Raw genomic sequence first — 17,427 nt, 5'->3', positions numbered from 1 at the left:
GCTCTGGTACAAGGATCTCTTCATTCAGGGGAAACACCATCCTGTGGCCAGCCAACAAGTGGTTTGGGAAAGCATGAAGACTTGAATCTAGGAAGAAGCTGTAAGCCAAGGACTTGATCCCCAGTGGGAACTGAAGCCCTGTTAACAGAGGGACATGACGATGGGACTGGGGCCCAGACAGAAAGAGCCCAGGGACGGTGGGAAAGTAATTGATATATACTGAACACCTACTATGCGCTGGGAGACTCCCCAGAGCACTTCTGCATTGATCACCACAACAACCTTTCCAGGCGGCGATTATAATTCCTCATTTGAAAGATGAAGAAGGCCCAGAGAAAGAAGAAGTATCTTGCCCAAGGTCACAGAGCTAGCAAGCAGCAGAACCAGGATGGACAGCAAGACACTGAGGCCTTCAAACCCAAACCCACACTGCCTTTGAAGTAGAAAAGGATGAGAGAGAATAGAGAATGGAGTTAACCTCATGCATCCTTGATTACAAAGTTACTATCTTCCTTTCAACCTGGTGAGGCCAATCACCCCTTTCAAGACTGTCAAAGACTTAACTCCCAAAGTTCCACAGTGCAACAGAACTTTGCCCATTGAGAATCCAGGGGTATCGAGTCTCAGATGAAATCTGGAAGGAGTGGATGCAAAGGTTATAAGAAGATATGAAATGAGAGTCATAAACACACGGAAAGCTCACTTTATGAGAAAGAGAGAACAAAAGAATTTTTTACCCTCAGGGATGGATAAAAAAGAGGAGTCTTTACTAAGTGCCCCAGAGGAGGAGAAAAAGAATAAAATCCACCCTTCTCCCACCCCTCCCTCAATTTCCTTCTCTCCAGAAGCTCCAATACAAGTTAAAGAAGAGAGATGGGTCTAGCCTTTGAGATGCTTATGCTCTCTCTAGTGAAGGATCATTACTGCTGCTGTTGATAATAACAATTATTTACAATGATGGCCATTTACTGGGGGCCTGGGCCGAGAGCTTCATGCACACAACTACAAAACCATCCCATTTTACAAATGAGAACACTGAGGCACTGAGCGGGGAAGAAACGTGGTGACGTGCACAGGGGCAGTAAGAGGGGACACTGAGCTATGACTCTGGATCCTGTTTAGGAGGCCAGTGAACTAGATGAGATGGGGCAGAGACGAGGAAAAGGAAGCTCCAAGAAGGTTGTGATTTGTCCAAGGCTTCAAGCCAGCGCCAAGCTAAAGTGGGTCAGTTTTAAAGCTGAATTTTTCACTGACACAACACTGTCTCCACAATGCTCGTTGCAAGATGGTTTTGCTGGAGACAGCCAAGTCCCAGACCGCTGAAGTCACAGGACAGTGGTCTCTTCAGGAGTCCCTCCTGTCACAGGCTCTAGGTCCTGAAGTAAGAACAGAGACTGGGATTCCATGATGGGGAACCAAGACGCACTGGGGAGGAACGGCCAAAGAACAATGTCAAGGTCACCTACAGGCCAGTGCGTTGACCTTAAGGTGGAGAAAGACTGAACTTCCACAAAGAGCGAAGGAGAAACCATCACTCTTTTGTTCATTCTGTCAAAAACAAAAACAAAAAAATACTGGACACCAGCATATGCCAGACAGCCTGCCAGGCACCAGGGGAACCACAAAGGCCCTTCAGGTGGGAGCACGGTCCACGGGAAAGAGAGGGGGAGCTCAGCGAATGGAAGACCGGAGTGATGACCTTGAATCTGTGGCCTCATTGGCTGAGGGTCTCGGGCCAAGTCCTATACTTTTTCTGAGTCGTAAGATGAAAATAAAATCTCTACTTCATAGGTAACTGTGGCCACTCTACTTCTTCAAAATGAACCTGTGTGAGCTTAAACTGCAGCTGGCCACTGCACAGAGGTGCCTGCTCTTGCCTCTTAAAATAACAGCCGCACTCGAGTTCATCTCCTACCCTCCAGAAGTTGGGAAAAAGAAAAAAAAAAAGCATAGCTAAGGATCCTAAGAGAGATGCACACAGGCCTGTGGGAACTGAGAAATGAAGAGAAGGAATGGCTGTCAGAGAAAGCAAAATTATCTGAAAATCTCCCAAAGGACATGCAGAAACACATCCTGAATCTTTATCTGAAGGCCACTTCCAAGTACTCCTGTATAAGAACAACCTAGCCTCCTTCAGCACACATGCTTTGCCCCTCCCCATGCCTAAAGTTTAGCAAGCATCCAGATAATGTAAATTACAACCTGCCTCGCCAAGAAAACTCAGGCCAGCTGACCACTTCTGCATGCCCCACCTAGAAGAAAACCCACCACGTTTACAGGAACCCCCAGGCCTGGGAAGTCAGCCCAGCTGTCAGCACTGGCAGCCCGCCCCAGCCAGTCATCTGGCAGTGGCAATCAAAATGATGATTCCTTTTCATTTCCACCAAATGCAATCTTCCAAGAAGAGGAGAGGCTCAGAGTTTAAGTTCCTTTTCATAAGGAGTCAATATTTTCACAGGATAATCCTTCTTGGGTAGGGGGTGGATTACAAATATCCCAGGTGGCAAAACGTGGCTCTCTGGAAACTGTGGAGAGGCTGTTACGGGGCAAGGAGGCCAAAACGTGGAACCACACCTGGCCACTCACTCACTCCTCAAAATTCACATCCACCTATTCCCTGCACGGATATCTATGTGCCCCAGGCCCCCTTTCCAGGCGGTGGGGATGCAAAAATGAAAGGGGACTGACAATGACACTTCCCATCCCTGCGCCCTCGCCGGGCCAAGAAACTCACGCTCACTTGCTGGAGGCCCAACTCAGAGCAACCCGTTTTAGAGACAGGCGCCTAAGACTCAGAGAGGGCAAGCGACTTGCCCAAGGTCACACAGCTAGCAAGTAGCCAAGCAAGGAATTAAACCCAGGTACAAAGTCCTCGTGACACTCCCCGGCGGGGCCTCCTTCCCGCTCAAGCCCTCCCCCACCAGCTCCATTTCTGCGGCAGGGTGAGGATCAAAGCCCGCCCCCCTGGGCTCCAGTAAGGGAAGTCCTCGGTTCCTCTTTCCGCCCCCCCACCCACCCTGCCCCCACCTCCCCGCCACACAGGACGTACAGGTTCGAGACCCACGGTGTGTGTGCGCAGCCCCAGGAAAGCCCTGTAGGCTGCAAGGGCATCCACCCGTTAACTTCCATAAAAAAAAAAAAAAAAAAAGATTAAAAGATAAAGAGCACAGAAAAAGCCCTCTTTAAACACGGGCGGGTGGTTACCCCAGGAGGAAGTCTTGAAGCCAATGGAGATTTTGTTCACCCCCTCCAGTTCCTCAATTCTAAAAGACTGGCCTTCCAAGCCCACAGTGGAAGTTAGCTGGGAGAGGGGGTGCAAGGCGCCCGGGGTCAGACCCTGCGCCCTCATCTGGCTCTCAGAAGGGGTCCGCCGGGGAGCAGTCACCCCGGGTACCCCCTCCCTCCGGGCGCCGCCGCGCGCTCCCCGCAGCTGGGTGGACCCGGGCGGCGGCCCCGCGGCGTGCGCCCCTCGCGTCCGCCCTCCGCAGCCCACCCGAGGCGCATCCTCCGGGAGCCCCGTCCCCGCCCCGCGCCGAGCCCCCTACCCTCGCGGCGCCCCTACTCCTAACCGCAGGACGCCCGGCGCGGCCCGGATCGCATCCCTTCCCCTCCCCGCAACCATCACGCGCGCGCCCCGCACCCCACGCCCTCCCCGGGGGCAGGTCGGCTCGCAGGGCGCGCGCGGACCAGCCGGGCGGCCCGGGCGGCGGCGCCGGCGGAGCCCGGGGCACGTACCTGGCGGCCCGGGCGAGCGGCGAGGGGAGCGCGGGCGCGGGCGCGCAGGAGCCTCGGGCGCCGCCGCCGCCGTTTCCGGGTTGGCGGGTTTCACGTCACCGCCGCAGGTTTGCGAGCGGCCCCCGCCGCGCCGGCACAGCAGCAGCAGCAGCAGCAGCGGCGGCCCCGGCGAGCGGCAGGCGAGAAATAACTATAAAAGGAAGAGACGCGTCGAGGAGGAAGAGGAAACGCCGTTTACCTTCGAGAAGCCGAGCCGCCGGCGCTCGCACAAAAGGAGGACGCCCGCCGACGCCGCCCCGTCCCCGCCGCATCGCTGGGCCGGGCGTCAGCGCGCGCGGCGCCCCGGGACCGCCCCGCGCCGGCCCCCACCCCAAAACCCGGCGGCGGGGGCGGGGGTCCGGGCCGGGGCCCGGGGTGACCTTGGGCATGTCGCGGCAGGCGGCCGAGCGGCCGCGTGGGGGGCGCTGGGGGCCGGGGGTGGGGGGCGCTCGGCGCTATCCCGGCGGCGTAGACGTGGAAACTCCTGCTCCGGGAGGCGCGGGGATGGTCCAAGGTCACAGCCCGTGCGGCAGGGCTCCCGTTCGAACCCTGAGTGCCCCCGACCTGCGGGCCAGCCTGGTTCCTAGCCCAGGGTCTGTTACCCCCTCACCTGTCCGTGGGGAAGGATGCTGGCCTGCCCGGCCCACCTGGCATTGGGGCAGTGAAAGCTGGTGCATTCAATACACTCATTCAGCCCACAAGGCATATTCACTGAGGGCCTACTGTGTGCAGCTAGAAATCCAAGCAGATACCTGCCTTGGGGGTGTCCGGCAATATATATCTGATGTATCTGGTGCATATCTAAGTGCTAGGGAGAAAAATAAAACGGGCCAGGGGCTAGAGAGTGGGCGCCTCTGGTGCTCTCCTAAGAGGCTCTCCAAGGACTTATAGCACAGAAATTCCTAGACAAAATGCTCCTCACTGAAATTCTAGTTTTGGGTAGTATGAGAGACCCTGTCTTTTCCCTCCTCTGTAATGGCATAGAGTGATTTTTCTCCACGTAGCAGGACATGCCTAGGAAATTGAAATGCTTCTCTGCTCCCCCAGCCCTCAAACCCTATCCACGGTCTTGAAATTCAGCCACATTTCCTAGGAATACAGACAATATTCTTTAAAGTCTCTTTCCTCTGACCTCTAGCAGGGCACCAGGAATCACTCCAAAAGCTTCCACTGTCTTTTCCACCTCCGAGCTGTCTTGGATGTGCCGCAGGCAGGGGGATGTGACCAGTCACCAGATAGTAATAGTGAGAGCTGACTTACCTGATTATCACGTGTTTATTTATGGCACCCCTTCTAAAGCCCTGTGCGGGATCTGGGTCGGAGAGGGTGTGGGGGCTGTGCTGAGATGTTAGGATTTCAGCAGGACTTCCTAGAGGCTCCTGGTCCTGGGGTGAGATGGAGGGCCCTGTGAATTTGCATCTGCAGGAAAGCATGACAGTGTATAGAGGAGACAGGGGCAGGGATGTTTACCCGGCTTGGAAGGGAGGGAACCAAAGAGGACAGCAGGAGGAGATCAGAAATCCCTTCCTAGAAGTTGTGAGAGGCATTAGAAATCCCTGGAAGACTGCCTGAGCACCCGCACTCTCATCCTTACAAGAGGGGAACAGATGCCTCGCCCGAGGTGCTGGAGGGTGGTGTGGGGAGGGGTGGAACCCTGGGTCTTGAACTATGAAAGTGAGAAGCAGCAGGGGAAGGGTTTGGACTTAGACACAGCTGAGCTGAGTTCCGTTTCTTTCTTGGCTGCCTACAAAGTGGGTATCAATTATGCTGAACATTTTGGAAATGCTGAGCAGGTGCCAAAGGCTGTGCCCATCGAATTCTCAAAACAGCCCCATGAGGTAGGTTCATCACACTCAGTGGTTTGCAAGATACTGGAGCTGAGAGAGAGGGAATTTTCTCAAGGTCAGACTAATTGGATAGTGGTGGAGCTGGGCATGAACCCAGATTACTTGGCTCAAAGCCTGCACTTAGCCACTCTGAGCCTCAGTTTGCTCCTCTGTGAAATGGGATTGACCAGAACTACTTCATTAGGGCTGGGGAGGGGGCAGTGGTTAAATGACATAGTACATGTATACTATGAACCTAGCAGATTAATAGGATCCAAAACAAAGCTATCACCATTGTAGCTGTCATCGTAAGAATTGTTAAAGGCATGGGGATAGGAACTTTCCGGCACACTTGGGAACTGCAAAAAGCTCAGCATGATTGTAACATAGAATGTAAATGTGGCCAGGGCAGGGCAAGGGGTGGGGGAGCAATTTGGAAGCTGGGAAGAGTAGTTAAGGGCCTGGGGAGCCGCTGGATCACACTTCCCCTGCACTCCACTGAATAAAGAGATGCCTGAGATGAGAGATCCAACTTATATGCATGTGTCACTGGATACAGGGAGGCTGAGAGGATGATTCTCGCCTTTGACCTTGGCTCATTCAACCAGGTCCTGAGAGATACGACAAATTCAAGCAAATGGAAACCTGGGGATAATGCCTGGGAAAAGCTCCGGCAACTCACGCTGCAGTGACCTGCTCTGTTTCTCTGGAGTATCACCCTTGACAACGGCAGGTAGAAGCCTCTGTCTGTCTGTCTGGGCTGTAGTAACCAAAAACCACAGACTTCTCAGGGTTTCAGAGGCTGGGAAGTTCAAGATAAAGATGCTGGCAGATTTGGTGTCTCGTGAGGGCCTGGTTCATAGGCGGCCTTCATCACCGTGTCCTCACGTGACAGAAGAGGGGAGGGAGCTCTCTGAGGTCTCTTTTATAAGGACACTAATCCTATTTAGGAAGGTTCTGTTCTCATGACCTAATTACCTCCCAAAGGCCCCACCTCCCAATGCCATCACATGAGGGGTTAGGTTTCAACGTAGGAATTTTGGAGGGACACAAACATTCAGTCTGTAACACCCAGCATCCTGAAAATAGTGCTGATTTTGGAATCAGGAAGGCCTGACTACCATTTACAGCTGTGTAACCTAGGCAAGTCATTTAACTCGACTCCATTAATTTCCTTGTCTGTAAAATGGGAGTAATGACACTCATTTTCTGTTGTTGAGAAGGTTACATGAGAATGAATTCTGAATGCTCTATAAACTGTAAAACAGCAGGCACATTTTAGTTTCAATCTTTGAGTCCTGTCCTCCCATCGTGTATGCGGTCCACTCATCTTTCAAGCAAAGTATTAATAGCTTGCTCTTTCCATCATGTATGCAAAGACCCCTAAAAATATGCTTCCCCACTGAGCATCTGCTTTTTCCCAAGAGGGAATGCTCTTATGTGTAGACGGTAACAGAAGGTAGAAGTTGGGAGGCACAGGGACTCCATTTTTGTCCTGCTGGTTAGTATTTTACAATTAACAACTTACTGACCAGAGACATATTAATACATCCTTTGTTACCCTAACGTTATTGACCAGGGTGTTTTGATATTCACTAGAATAACCAACCCCACTCCAGTACTCTTGCCTGGAAAATTCCATGGATGGAGGAGCCTGGTAGGCTGCAGTCCATGGGGTCGCTAAGAGTCGGACACGACTGAGTAACTTCACTTTCAGTTTTCACTTTCATGCGTTGGAGAAGGAAATGGCAACCCACTCCAGTGTTCTTGCCTGGAGAATCCCAGAGACGGGGGAGCCTGGTGGTCTGCCGTCTATGGGGTTGCACAGAGTCTGACACGACTGAAGCGACTTAGCAACAGCAGAATAGCCAATCGAGGGCCACAGGAGTTAGTTTCTGCAACCCGCCCCTCCACCCCAGGTCAGTACTATGTTAAGCAGATTCCCCTTGCCATTTAATACCACTGGGCATTAAAGCAAACTCAGTGACATACTGCTACTGGTTGTGAGGGTCCCCTCACTTGCAGCCACTCAGAACCAACAGACTTAAGGGGGATTCAAAGCCTGAACCCTCTAGAGGCTGCCTTCCTGGAAGGGTGAGAGGGTCACCTGGAAGAGGGCTTGCAGGTGGCTCAGGCTGCCACCTTCAGGCTGGACAATCCCCCTCAGCAGGAGGAGAGAGAGCTGGCCTTCAGAATGTAACAGGGGTTCTACCCCCTGGCATGCAGATCCAGGGCTAGTGAGGGATGGTTTCCAGGGGCCAGGAGAATGGGAGTAACTACTTAATAGGTACGGGGTTTCCTTTAGGGGTAACACATTCTGGGACTAAAATAAGGTGGTAGTTGTGCAAGAGTGAATGTGCTAAATACCACTGAATTGTTCACTTTAAAATGGTTACCTGTATGTTGTATGTCCAAACTGTATCTCAATAAAAAAAATTAAATAAGAATTGAAACAGTATAAGAGTTTTACCTGAATTAAAAAAAAAAAGGATGGGAGGAAAACTTAGTTGGGGGATGGAGAAGGCTAGTGAGCAGCACCTTTAATATATTTTCAATATTTGAACATCGCCACGATAGAGCTGACAAATGGGCCAAGATGTCAGAATCTGGGCAACTGGACGTTGAAACTCCTTGTGAGCCAGCAGTAATTAGTATGGAATAATGAAATCTGGGTATTAATATTTTTATTATTGTTGTTATATGTTAATTTGTGTTTCTAAGTAAAGAGCCTGGCATAGTGGCACAGTGTAAAAGCTCAGGGTATTTTCCCTGCCTTTAGTTCTCACTGGTCACAGGGCCTTGGGCTAAGTACCCAGCCTCTCCTGTTTCTTTGTCCCTTAAAATGGGAAGAGGGCAGCATTTACCCCATAGGGTTGTTGTGGGGACCAGTGGGGAGCACAGGTATAATTTCACCTGGAAGATACTTAATATTGATAAATGGCTCTTACTATATGACATATTCATATTTTCCAGAGCAGGAAGCTATGGAAAAAACAGACCAAAGAATATCACAGGGCGGGGCGGGGGGATACTTTAGGATGCACTGCCTAGGCTCTACAGTCCTGGAAATGCACAAACCAAAGCACACCTCCAAGACCGATCTCACACGTGCCCCTGCGCAGCACGTGGCAGGAGGCGATGAGTGACTGACGCATGCGCAGCTTGCTCTGCTCCCTCTCCGCCCCTCCCGGAATCTGTGGACACGAGTGGCTTCTCACTGGTCCGTAGCAAAATGACAATTACCACTAAGCGCAAGACAGCAAAGTGAAAATACTGCAAACTCTCTGGGATCGTGTTGTGAGGGTGCTGGCCAGGGGAAGCTAGCCGTAACACTGCTGCTGCTGCTGCTAAATTGCTTCAGTCGTGTCCGACTCTGTGCGACCCCATAGACGGCAGCCCACCAGGCTCCCCCGTCCCTGGGATTCTCCAGGCAAGAACAATGGAGTGGGTTGCCATTTCCTTCTCCAATGCATGAAAGTGAAAAGTGAAAGGGAAGTCGCTCAGCCACGTCCAACTCTTCAGGACCCATGGACTACAGCCTACCAGGCTCCTCCATCCATGGGATTTTCCAGGAAAGAGTACTGGAGTGGGGTGCCATTGCCTTCTCCAGCCATAACACTGGAAGAGCCTAAAGCCTGGAGAAAGGCTGTGAGTGATTTAAGAGCCAGTACTGTTAAACAGTTACTTACCAGGGAATTGCTGTGTAAATGGGTCAGCTTTCATTATGCAGAAAAACTCAATTACGTGGAGGTGTGATCTTGTATCAGTGAACATATTCCCTGGGAAATCAAATGGCCCTACGTGAGAGGAAACAGAAATCTTCCCCTCTGCTCACACTGAAATAAAACCACTCTCTAGATGACTCATTTCTCAGAGCATAAAACGTCTCTCTACTCTGGTTGACAAGCATAGGTGTGAGCACATACACGTGCACACACACGGGCATGTACACCTGAAGGCAAGAGTGTATTTTTGAGTTATTTTTAAGTTATGAAAGTAATAGCTGTTCACTATAGAAAAATAGAGAAAGTATAAGAAATAAAGCAAAACTTATCCATAAACTTGTCCATTCTTTAACATTTTGATGTATTATCTTTCAGTCTTTGAAAAACGCATTTTAATACAGTTGCAATCCCACTATATGCACAATCTTTGTTCACTTCTACGTAAGGCTGTTCATCCCACACAGGTTTAAACAGCAGACCCGGTGGCCACTGTCGCCCTGAATTGCACACAGGCGAGAAGGGAAGGAGCATGTGAGAGAGCAAGCACTGTTTTCCCTTCACTGCCATCTCCTCCAGGGCAGACACCATGTCTTGTTCAGCACTGAGGTCCCAGCCGTTAGGATGGTACCCGAAACATTATGGGTGCTAAATAAAGACACGCTGAATAATGAATGGATGGGTGCCTGGGGGAGATACCTTACCTGACAGGTCCAGCCACTGCCCCCTGCCCACCTGAGCAACAGGGAGTGGTGGGGACTGTGGTGAGGGGGATGTACACCCATCCTCGGGCATTTGCATTCTAGTGTTTACAAAAAAAACCCCTTTGTTCTGTCTGCAGTGGGCAACCTCTCAGAGCAGTGTTCTCCAAGGGGGGTCCTTGGATATTAGCAGCAGCATCACCTGGGAACTGATAAGGAGAAAAGTCTCCACCCCTTCCATTCCTGAGTCACAGACTCAGGAACCTGGGGATGGGGTCCAACATCCAGGGATTTAACAAGCCCTCCAGGTGACTCCACAGTAGCTAATATTTGAGAGCCACGGACTCAGAGTAGTGATTCATGGGCCTGGTGCATATTAGAATCACCCAGGCAACCTGTTTAGCCTCCAGTACCTGAGACCCAGCCTGAGACTCTGATTTAATTGATCTTGGGTGGGGCTCAGACTTCACAATGTTCTCAGAGGTCTTCAGATGCTTTTAATGTGCAGCCAGGGCTGAGGAGCCTGATCTCAATGGCAGAGAGGCAGCGGGGGCTCTTTTATTCCTCTCAGATTCTTGCGCCTTCTCACCTGGTGTGTTTTCATCATTACTGTGAACTCAGTACTGTGATCAACCACACCGACTTTTTTTTAATTATTATTATGAAATAGTTCATGCATACAAAGCCGCATAGAGATCAATATAACAAATACCATTAGCTCTGTCATATCTTATCATTTGGTCATTGTTGTGGGCTGACTGTGTCCCCTTCAAATTCCTGTGTTGAAAAGTCCTAACCCCCAGGACCTTAGAATGTGACTGCTTGTATGTGTTGCTGCTGCTGCTAAGTTGCTTCAGTCGTGTCCGACTATGTGCGACCCCACAGACGGCAGCCCACCAGGCTCTGCCATCCCTGGGATTCTCCAGGCAAGAACACTGGAGTGGGTTGCCATTTCCTTCTCCAATGCGTGAAAGTGAAAAGCGACAGTGAAGTCGCTCAGTCTCTACCCCATGGACTGCAGCCTACCAGGCTCCTCCGTCCATGGGATTTTCCAGGCAAGAGTACTGGAGTGGGGTGCCATTGCCTTCTCCGGCATGTATGTGTTAAGGCCTTTAAAAAGGTGAAAGTGAAAAGTGAAAGTTGCTCAGTCATGTTCAACTCTTTGCCACTCCATGGACTACACAGTCCATGGAATTCTCCAGGCCAGAATACTGGAGTGGGTAGCCTTTTCCTTCTCCAGCGGATCTTCCCTACCCAGGGATCGAACGCAGGTCTCCTGCATTGTAGGCAGATTCTTTATCAGCTGAGCCACAAGGGAAACCCAAGAATATTGCAGTGGGTAGCCTATCCCTTTTCCAGTGGATCTTCCTGACCCAGGAATCAAACTGGAGTCTCCTGTATTGCAGGCAGATTCTTTACCAACTGAGCTATCAGGGAAGCCCTACTACAGTTAAAACGAGGCCATTCGGGCCTAACCCACAATGACTGGAGTCCTTAGAAGAAGAGGGAATTAGGACACAGACACATACAGACGGAAGGAAGTCATCTACAAGCCAAGGGGAGAGACCTCAGATGAAACCACCCCTGCTAACAGCTTGATCTTGAACTGTGAGAAAATAAATTTTTGTTGTTTAACTACCCAGTCTATGGTATTCTGTTATGTGAGCGCTGGGAAACAAATACAGCCATATTTTCTCAGATTTTCTGGGGGGAAAAAAAATGAAACATAACAGATCTGGAGCTCCATCTCGTCGCTCCCTGGTTCCTCGTGTCTCTCCTTCCTCCTCCTCCAGGGGTAATGTGTCCTAACCTTAGTCTTTACCTTTCTCACCGGGCTCTGGAACAATGTTAGGTACAAGGATTCTGGAGCCGGAACAACTGGGTGGGAATATTGGTTCTGCTGTGTGACTTTGACACACAATCACCCTCTCTGGGGCCGAAGGGTCCTCATATGCAAACTGGAAATATGAATAGTCCCATCACCTCTGCATGCTGTTTGGAGGGTTAAATCGACTACTATTAGTGAGTGCTAAAGAATTGATGCCTTCTAATTGTGGTGTTGGAGAAGACTCTTGAACATCCCTTGGACTGCAAGGAGATCAAACCAGTAGATCCTAAAGAAAATCAACCCTGAATATTCATTGGAAGGACTGACTCGGAAGCTGAAGCTCCAATACTTTGGCCACCAGATGCAAAGAGCCGACTCATTTGAAAAGACCCTGAAGCTGGGAAAGATTGAAGGCAGGAGGAGAAGGGGATGACAGAGGATGAGATGGTTGGATGGCATCACCGACTCAATGACTTGAGTTTGGGTAAACTCCAGGAGATAGCGAAGAACAGGGAAGCCTGGCGTGCTGCAGTCCATGGCGTCACAGAGTCAGACAAGACTGAGCGACTGAGCAACGACAACAGGATGGTATCTGGCACATTAAGAGTGACATACACATGCTTGTTAAACAGAGCCACACTTTTACTACACAAACATGTATGCACCTATAAAATATGCATGAAATATTGTTTACACATGTTTTAAACTTACATAAATGGTCTCCTTGTACACATACTCTGTAACTTGGGTTTTTGTTTGAGTTTCAGTGGCACTTTTGGCGATGGCTCCATGTGAATAAAGGCTCTCTTTCACCCCCATTTAAGGGCTGTAGTCTCCCCACTCTCACTGCCTCACCCGGGGAGCTGCCTCTCTCATCCCGGCCTCTTTTCACCCACACACGGGACATTCCCGGCCTCCCCAGGGATGGAGCCCGGCCGCCCCTAGTCAAGACCTCGCCTCCACTCTCCCCCTGAGGCCCAGGCTGCCTCTGAGCCAGCCCTCACACCTTCCTGCTCTAGTTTCATTTCCCCTGTGCCTGGGTTTCAGAAACCCAGCACTTCTTCCATTTCAAAGGATTTCCATAGCCAAGATCTCCCGGGAGGGATGTCACTTAACAGCCCTGTGATGAACAGAAGGCAGTGTTGTTCCCTTCCCTTTGCACATGAGGAAACTGAGTCACAGAAAGGTTGAGTGACTTGCAGAAGGTCACACAGGGAGTTAGAGACACAGTTACATCTCAGCCCAGCTCGCCAAACTCCCAGTCTTATGTTCTTTACCAAGTTTGTTAGGAAACCAATTGCACTTAATATTTATAACAATTTGGAGTTTTCTTAGTATTCCCAATTAGAAGATGAGAAAAGTTTTCCAACAGCAGGGTCCCAGAGCCACCTGCATGGGGATTCCCCTGGGGTCCTTGCTAAAAGTACAGATTCCCAGGTTACGTATTCTTGCTTAGTAGGTCTGGGCAGGCCCAGGAACCTGCATTTTTGTGGCCAGTGCCGAGTGGCTCACACTCATTCAAGTTTGGGGAACACTGGAGTCTAAAGGAAGCCTTGTCCTTTCTTTGACCCAACACTCACTGTGGCAGGCAGCTTCCAAACATCTGGGCCGAGTCCCCGGCAGCTGCCAGCTCTGAGGTGGGTGTGTCGACCATGAAGGCCAGGGTGGCGGAGGCCAAAGGCTGTGAAGCAGAGCAAGATGGCAGACCCAGTGCAGGGGCAGAGGGGGCATCTGCAATGCACCTACCCACGTGGGTGCTCAGCCCAGAGCCGGCCACGCGGACCGGGCCCTGAGGGCAGGAGAGCTGCTCCAGAGAGTCCCAGGATCACGGTCATTAGGGGTGTGGTTGCTGGGAGCCCAGTGGCTCCTGTCCATCGGCTGGGTCTCAGCCTGGTGGCAATAGGAAATATTCATGGAGCGTTTACTGCACACCAGGCACACACCCTGTGCTTCACATACGTGGTCTCACCTTGTGGTAGGCACTGTCGTCATCTCCATTTGTCACAGGAAGAATCTGAGGCTCAGGAGTCTAAATGACTCGCCCAAGGCCACGCAGTACGCAAACGGATGCTTGCATCCGTTCTCTTAACCACAATTCAACATACCTTCAAGTCATTATTTTTTATGTCCCTGTGTTCCTGGCAAAGTGCCTGGGACTGTCAGTGCTAAATAACTGAGTAGAATGAATGAATGAATGAATGAATGAAGCAGATATTATAGTTCACTAGTATAAACTGACTCTAGCAAACCCAAGCTGTACTTCTTTTCTTAAAAGAGCAAGCATTTTAAAAATAAGCTTATACAGTCATTTATCTTTTTTCTTGAAGTTGACTGAGCCAGAAAGAATGTACACATGCGCACACACAGTTAGTGGGAAGCATTCTGGCTATTGAGAATCCAACTCGATTTGCTTTAATAGAGAACCGTTTTAGAGACAGGATCTGGCATGCACTCCTGGAATTCTCTAGGCCTCAGTTTACTCGTCAAGAAAATGGGGGCAATCAAAGCCCAGCCCCGGGGATGCGGTGAGGATTCAATGAGGAAACGCAGCTCGGGTGCTTAGTGCTGCGTGGGACCCATGAGGAGCTGACCGAGGATGTTAGTGGTTGTTGCTGTTTCATTATTGCTCTTTGGGGGGGAAACGTGAGCCGGTAAGAATCATTCTTCTGTCACATTCATGCAAAAGGAAAAGCCCCCAAAGGGTTCTAAGAAAGATCTGTAGCAATAGTTGTGGTCATGTACACAAATGAAGACAGGGAGGTAGCAAATGGCACAGAGAATCCTCGAAAGGTGAACGCCACAAGTATTTGTCCCACTGACATTTGCTTTTGACACACATTTCTTTTTAATACATTGTCATCGCTTCCCATGCCCATTTATGATGATAAGTGACCATCAAAGGATTCCTAGAGTGCCAGCTTTGCTGGATGATAGAAGTAGGGCTGTGAAATTGACTAATAAAGAGATCTTACAATACGTGGGGCTTTCGAGTTTACAGAGGGATTTTACACACACTGTCGTTAATCCTTAAACCCTGTTCCTTGAGGTGAAGCAGATACTGCTTCTGCCATTTGACAGAAAAGGAAATGGCAGCCTCAATGTCAAAGTGATATGCCCAAATCATCTCTTTATACCAGAAGCTGGACTTGAACCTGGTCTCCAGAGCCCATGCCTGTGGTCCGCTCCATCACAGGAACCCACTCTAGAATTCAAATGCATCCTTGGATACCTAGGAACTGAGTCACTGGGTAATTAATATTAATAGTATTAATATGAATTAATATAATTAACACTATTAGTAATTAATATTATTCATTAATATGAAAAGTAGGGATCACCCACAGAACAAAAAAACAGGTTGGGAGGACTTATAGCCAAGGTAGGGTAACAAGGACTGGATTTATTCTCCAGTGATGATAAGTGACCATCAAAGGATTCCTAGAGCGCCAGCTTTGCTGGATGATAGAAGTAGGGCTGTGAAATTGACTAATAAAGAGATCTTACAGTATGTGGTGCTTTCGAGTTTACAGAGGGATTTTACAGCCTTAACTGGAAAAAAAAGAGGAAAAAATATTGTTTCAGACAGTGGACAACAGCCAACAAGGACAGTGATCCCTGAGAGAGGAGAAGAGGGTTGTGCCTGTAGCCTCCGTGCCTCACTTGGGGGTCCTTTCTATCCTTCCAAGTCCAGTGGTTAAGAGTATACCTTCCAAGGTAGGTATTCGGGTTAGATCCCTGGTCGGAGAGCTAAGCCTGTGTGCCACAACTAGAGAGAAGCCCTCGTGCCCTCCAAAGATCCTGAGGGCTGCAACTAAGACTGGATGCAGCCATAAATGAGTACATCAGTTCAGTTCAGTTCAGTTCAGTCGCTCAGTCGTGTCCGACTCTTTGCAGCCCCATGGACTGCAGCACGCCAGGCTTCCCTGTTCTTCTCCAACTTCCGGAGTTCACTCAGACTCATGTCCATTGAGTCAGTGATACCATCCAACCATCTCATCCTCTGTCCTCCCTTTCTCCTCCTGCCTTCGATCTTTCCCAGCATCAGGGTCTTTTCAAATGAGTCAGTTCTTTGCATCAAGTGGCCAAAGTATTGGAGTTTCCGCTTCAGCATCAGTCCTTCCAATGAATATTCGGGACTGATTTCCTGTAGGATGGACTGGTTGGATCTCCTTGCAGTCCAAGGGACTCTCAAGAGTCTTCTCCAACACCATAGTTCAAAAGCATCAGTTCTTCGACACTCAGCCTTCAGTCCAACTCTCACATCCACACATGACTACTGGAAAAACCATAGCCTTGACTAGACAGACCTTTGTTGGCAAAGTAATGTCTCTGCTTTTTAATATGCTGTCTAGGTTGGTCATAACTTTTCTTCCAAGAAGCATGTGAGATGAGTGCAATTGTGCAGTAGTTTGAGCATTCTTTGGCATTGCCTTTCTTTGGGAATAGAATGAAAACTGACTTTTTCCAGTCCTGTGGCCACTGCTGAGTTTTTCAAATTTGCTGGCATATTGAGTGCAGCAGTTTCACAGCATCATCTTTTAGGATTTGAAATAGCTCAACTGGATTCCATCCCCTCCTTACACGCATTTACTCATTACTTACATGAGTAAATACATATATGTAATAAGTAAAGTCCAGCCCCACTGCCACAAGCCCCATTGAGTGTGTCCCTGCCAGAAAGACACCCTGTTCTGCCCTGAATTTTTACGACAACGTGTCTCTGGCATTTATCACTTTTCTACCTTGTGCTAAGGCTGCCTAAGAACATGATGGCCATGAGACTCTGACCTTCCAACACCTGCATCCCAACTCCAAACACTATGGCCTTCACAGGATGTTGTTCACGAAACATTTATGCAAAGAAGATGAATGATTCTTCCTGTGCCATTTACCCTTAAAAGAAAAAGGAAAAAAAAAAGCCTTTAGAAGAAAGAGTGAATTTACAATAGCCAAGACATGGAAGCAACATAAATGTCTGTTGGCAGACAGATGGATAAAAATGTGGTACACATACACAGTGGAATATTACTCAGCCATAAAATAGAAAAATGCAATTTGCAGCAACATGGATGGATCTAGAGATGATCGTACTAAGTGAGGTCAGGCAGAGAAAGGTACCATATGATATCACTTACATGTGGGATCTAAAAAATGATACAAACGACCTTACAAAATAGAAACAGACTCAGGGACACAGAAAACAAACTTATGGCTACTGAAGGAGAAAAGGAGGCATGGGATAAATTAAGAGCTTGGGATGAACATATATACACTGCGATACAAAAAACAGATAACCAATAAGGACCTACAATATGGCACAGGGAACTCTACTCAATATATTGCAATAACTTACAGTGGAAAAGAATCTGAAAAAGAATATATATATACTGAACCCCATGAGCAGTATGAAAAGGCAAAATGATAGGATACTGAAAGAGGAACTCCCCAGGTCAGTAGGTGCCCAATATGCTACTGGAGATCAGTGGAGAAATAACTCCAGAAAGAATGAAGGGAGGGAGCCAAAGCAAAAACAATACCCAGCTGTGGATGTGACTGGTGATAGAAGCAAGGTCCGA

The 17,427-nt window shown here is 49.3% G+C and overlaps 1 protein-coding gene across 3 annotated transcripts in view; it reads right to left on the bottom strand.

The window, feature by feature from the left end:
* CYRIB (CYFIP related Rac1 interactor B) overlaps positions 1-4,181 on the bottom strand; it is a 148,154-nt gene extending 143,973 nt beyond the window's left edge. Inside the window, exon 1 of one of the 3 annotated variants that reach the window (XM_070802438.1) lies at positions 3,974-4,181. In XM_070802438.1, the coding sequence (XP_070658539.1) occupies positions 3,974-4,163 (190 nt within the window). In that variant the 5' untranslated portion in view covers positions 4,164-4,181. Of the gene's footprint in view, positions 1-3,735; positions 3,758-3,973 lie in introns of those variants that run through there. The other 2 variants (XM_070802440.1, XM_070802441.1) reach the window with 2 other exon arrangements.
* Between the last annotated feature and the right edge of the window lie 13,246 nt (positions 4,182-17,427).

The sequence above is a fragment of the Bos indicus genome, chromosome 14 (assembly GCF_029378745.1).
Source record: "Bos indicus isolate NIAB-ARS_2022 breed Sahiwal x Tharparkar chromosome 14, NIAB-ARS_B.indTharparkar_mat_pri_1.0, whole genome shotgun sequence".
NCBI classification, from domain to species: Eukaryota; Metazoa; Chordata; class Mammalia; order Artiodactyla; family Bovidae; genus Bos; species Bos indicus.
Note: the sequence above shows the minus strand (reverse complement) of the source record. Positions and strands in the feature narration are given on the sequence as shown.